This window comes from Sesamum indicum, linkage group LG8 (genome assembly GCF_000512975.1).
Source record: "Sesamum indicum cultivar Zhongzhi No. 13 linkage group LG8, S_indicum_v1.0, whole genome shotgun sequence".
In the NCBI taxonomy this organism is placed as follows: domain Eukaryota; kingdom Viridiplantae; phylum Streptophyta; class Magnoliopsida; order Lamiales; family Pedaliaceae; genus Sesamum; species Sesamum indicum.
In genome coordinates this window covers 12,561,928-12,565,950 of record NC_026152.1, presented here as the reverse complement: position 1 = coordinate 12,565,950, position 4,023 = coordinate 12,561,928, and the positions used below count along the sequence as shown (strand labels likewise).

At 29.3% G+C, this 4,023-nt stretch overlaps 1 protein-coding gene across 2 annotated transcripts; it reads right to left on the bottom strand.

The window, feature by feature from the left end:
• LOC105168407 (flavonoid 3',5'-methyltransferase-like) lies at positions 886–3,191 on the bottom strand. Of its 2 annotated transcripts, XM_011088474.2 has the most exons (5): positions 2,989–3,150; positions 2,541–2,626; positions 2,314–2,458; positions 2,040–2,171; positions 886–1,325 (listed from the first exon to the last, which is right to left on the bottom strand). In XM_011088474.2, exons 1-5 carry the CDS (start codon positions 3,037–3,039, stop codon positions 1,035–1,037), a joined length of 705 nt encoding a protein of 234 aa, XP_011086776.1. In that variant the 5' UTR covers positions 3,040–3,150; the 3' UTR covers positions 886–1,034. The 2 variants fall into 2 exon arrangements, with proteins under 2 accessions (XP_011086776.1, XP_020551838.1); XM_020696179.1 differs by lacking the exon at positions 2,040–2,171 and having other exon boundaries at positions 2,989–3,191.

Below are 4,023 nucleotides of genomic sequence, written 5' to 3'. Positions count from 1 at the left end.
TTTACAATGCATGTCTTCATATATGTTTGGTGTAATATTTCAAAATTGTATTAATAACTTCTTTTTTAAAAAAAAGAATATATCAACACAAGTTAAAATTATATAAATATTTTACTAGTTATATGATAAATATAAGGATTGTAAATTTATAAAATTTATACAAATCCTATACTCTATATAAAAATCATAAATTTAGATAGTGTTTATTTTTAAAAAATATAACAATTCAGATAATATTTAGGAGAATTGATTGTAATAAACATATTCGGGGATATAAATGCTAAGGGCATTTTCATCATAAAAAATTAATTCATATTATGACGGGCTATTTTGTTACATTTTATAATTTAAAAGTGTAAATACACTTTATGCATAGTTCAACGGTGAAAAATATATTTAACCCAAACCTTTATAACAAATTGTCAAAAGTTAGATTCCAGAAAAGGTGTACCACATCAAGTTTAGAAATACCAAAAAAGGAATACATTTTGAAGGAAAAAGTATTATTTTAGTCCGCTAAGTATGTCTAATTTTAATTTTAGTCCGATAATTATGTCCATTTTTATTTAGATCCAGTAACTTATGAAATTGATTACTTTTAGTCTTTTGTCAAATTTTCAGACAATTTTACCCCTATGAAACTTTTTAAAGGCAGTTTTAGTTCATATACACTCATAGGGGTAAAATTGTCCAAAAATCTGCCAGAGAACTAAAAGTAAGCAATTTCGTAAGTTACTGGACCTAAACGAAAAAAGACATAGTTATCGGACTAAAATTAAAATTAGATATACTTAGCGAACTAAAATAATATTTTTTCCTATTTTAAAATAATCAACAAAAACTAAGGGGCGTTTAAATGAAATGAGTTAACAATTGACATAATAGTGTAGGAAATAGAGTTTGAGATAAAATAAGGTGATTGAGTTGCACGTAAAAACACAAATACCAGGAATGATATTTTTAGTACAATTTGAAGTAGTTTGCTCTGAATCAAACGTCTAAAGTTGGATAACATATATAGATTAAAATTTGGGTCATTTGAGACGCTTGCACAAAGTAAGTCCATCTCCAATAGAGAGATGAGCTAACTCGATGCGACCATCATTTGCCAGAAAGGAGTTCAACTTCATGATATGCCCTCTGCACCCCTTCAAGTAGTCTTGCATCTCATCATCTTCAGACGCTGCCACTGTGCCCGACCACAGGGTGTTGTCGTAGGCTATGATCCCTCCCACTTTAACCAGCTTCAACAACAACTCATGATAGTTGATGTAGTTCTCCTTATCAGCATCCACAAATGCAAAATCGAATGTTCCTTCCTCTCCCTAATCATTTCATCATCAAACAATCAACATCCCTCATTACAATGTTTAATCATAAAAATAATATTCGCACATTTACAAATTACACCAATACCTCATGCAATCATATTTTAAATACTTATATACCCTTTTGGCCGTCTCAAGAGGAGATTTATAATGTGAAACATAATTGCTGTAAACTGCATGCTGTAAAGTATAATTCTTTAAAATTGAGGAAATAAATTTATTTTAATTATACACCATATATATATATATATGAACAATTATAAATTAAGGAATTAAATAAACAAAGTGTTTCTTCAATGCTTTTCCAATATAGATTGGTTTATAGAAGACAAGACTAAAGTTTAGCAATGATTGAACTAAGGAAAAAGCAAAAGCCATAATATTAAACATGACTACGTGCATAGAATATATATATATATATAGAAGCCCACCAACCCCACCACCTTCCAAAAAATTGACTAATCCCTAAGGGCATAGATATAATTTTTCCATAATTGTATATTATTAATTAAGCTTTCTGCATGACTAATAATACCACATGTTCCTAGGAAAAAGAGTTGCAATAAATGGCCAACCACTAATTAAGGCATATATAGTGCTCATCCACTCATAATCTTGATTATATAGAATATTACAATATGGGATTAATATATATTTGATCCATAATATATATTATTATTATTATATATGTGTTTATGTATATATGTATACCTTGGCGAGGAAATCATTCATGACTTTCATAGCATCGGATTGAATGAACTGAATTTTATGGGTCATGTTTGCTTTCTGGATAAATGGCAGTCCAGTCTCGTATGCTTCCCTATCTGGATCAATTGCTATTATCTGAAAATTCATATAATAAAATTATAAAATTTTGAATTCTTAAAACATATATATATATATATATTGCATAATTCATTATGATTTTCATTTAATTACAATTATGTTCTATATATATGTTGAAAGAAGAGTATTAATTACGTACTTTGCCATCATCAGGGAGAGCAAGAGCCGTAGAGAGAAGTGAGTAACCCGTAAACACTCCAACTTCAATCGTCTTCTTCGCGTTCATAATTTTCAAGAGCATAGACAGAAATTGGCCCTCGTCAGCTGGCACATTCATCAAGCTCCTGATCATCAATGCAAAAACATTAATCAGAAGAGAGAGAGAGAGAGAGAGAGAGAGATGAGAGCATAAGTTGAAGATAGTACCAAAATTGATATTTGTCGACAGTTGCATTTCTGAGTTCTTTGAGTTGTTCATGCTCTCTCGGATAAGCACTTGTCTCCAACAAGTACTGCAATACACAAAAAAAAAAAAAAAAAAGAAAAAAAATTAATTCCATATGTCCTGACCTTGATAAAGGTCAAAGTCAGCCTCCAACCTCTAGTTATGATACCTAATCTATGTAAATTCTATATGCATTATTTACAGAAACATATGAAGTTGTAATAATCCAAATTACTTCCACAAAAACAAAAAGTAAAAACGACCCCTACCTACATTTCAAAATTTTTCGACAAAATCTGAATCTCTGTAGAATCGAAAATACAATTGTATGTACGAGTACATATATACATAACTCACTGAATCAAATATCTTTTTTGGTTTTAATTTTTAAAATATTAAATCCGATCAAAAGTGGAGCAGAGAATGGACCTTAGCGAGAGCATCGCTCTGAAGAATGGTGCCGCAGAACTTGTCTTTCATTGTGGACTTAATGGAACCAAATGAAAGAAGGAATTAAATCAGAGTATTTGATGAGTTGAAGGAACAAACAAAGCAAAGTGTGGATGATTTTTGAATATGTGAATGTGAGCAATTTATAAGGGTACGTTACGGCTAAGGCGGCAGCAACGCGTGAAAGCTGCAACTTGGGAAATGTCACACGACTCACCAACCCTCCATTTCATTAATTCCTTACTTATATATTTTTTTTATTTCTTTTTGGGAATTTTTATTTTAGTTGGAGGGTGTTTGGCGATTCTTTTTTAACAATTCAACTTATAAAATCTAAAAATAAAATATTACAGGTCTATAAACTCTTTTAAAAAATAGCGAGGAGTTCTCGAGTTATTTAAAAAATCTTAACAAGTTAGTTCAATTTTTTTGAGCTAATTACAAATTTGCTATAATTAATAACTTATTATTATGTCTGTAATTTTATAACTTTTACTATGAAACAAAATCTAATATCTTATAAACAAATATTTTATATAATGATAGAACTTATATGATTTTATAAATATACGATTTTTTAAATAAACTTTACAAATTATCTTGTCGGGCACTATATTTTCATGGAAAAAATAGTTTATTAGCTTTGATTTTTTCTTTCATTGGAAAATTTTCTTAGCACTTCCGAGCGGCCGTCACAATGACTATAGCTAAAATGGATTTTTAAAAACAAATCGTCGTAAAATCTGTTGCTAAAGGGTTGTTTCTTTTGCAGCATTCTACCAAAGATGTGGGTATATATTTTTTTAAAAATAAAATGAAAAATGATTCACTTAAGGTGGCTGATAAAAATTGTAAATGTCCCATCAATCTGATTTTTGTACCTTCATGAATCTGCCTTTTTGTAAGTTCCCTCTCAAGCATTGGTTCGATCATGATTTTATCTATGATCGAAATATTGATTAAATTTTTTAATTATAATAAATATTTTGAGCAAGTTCATAAAAATAATAATAA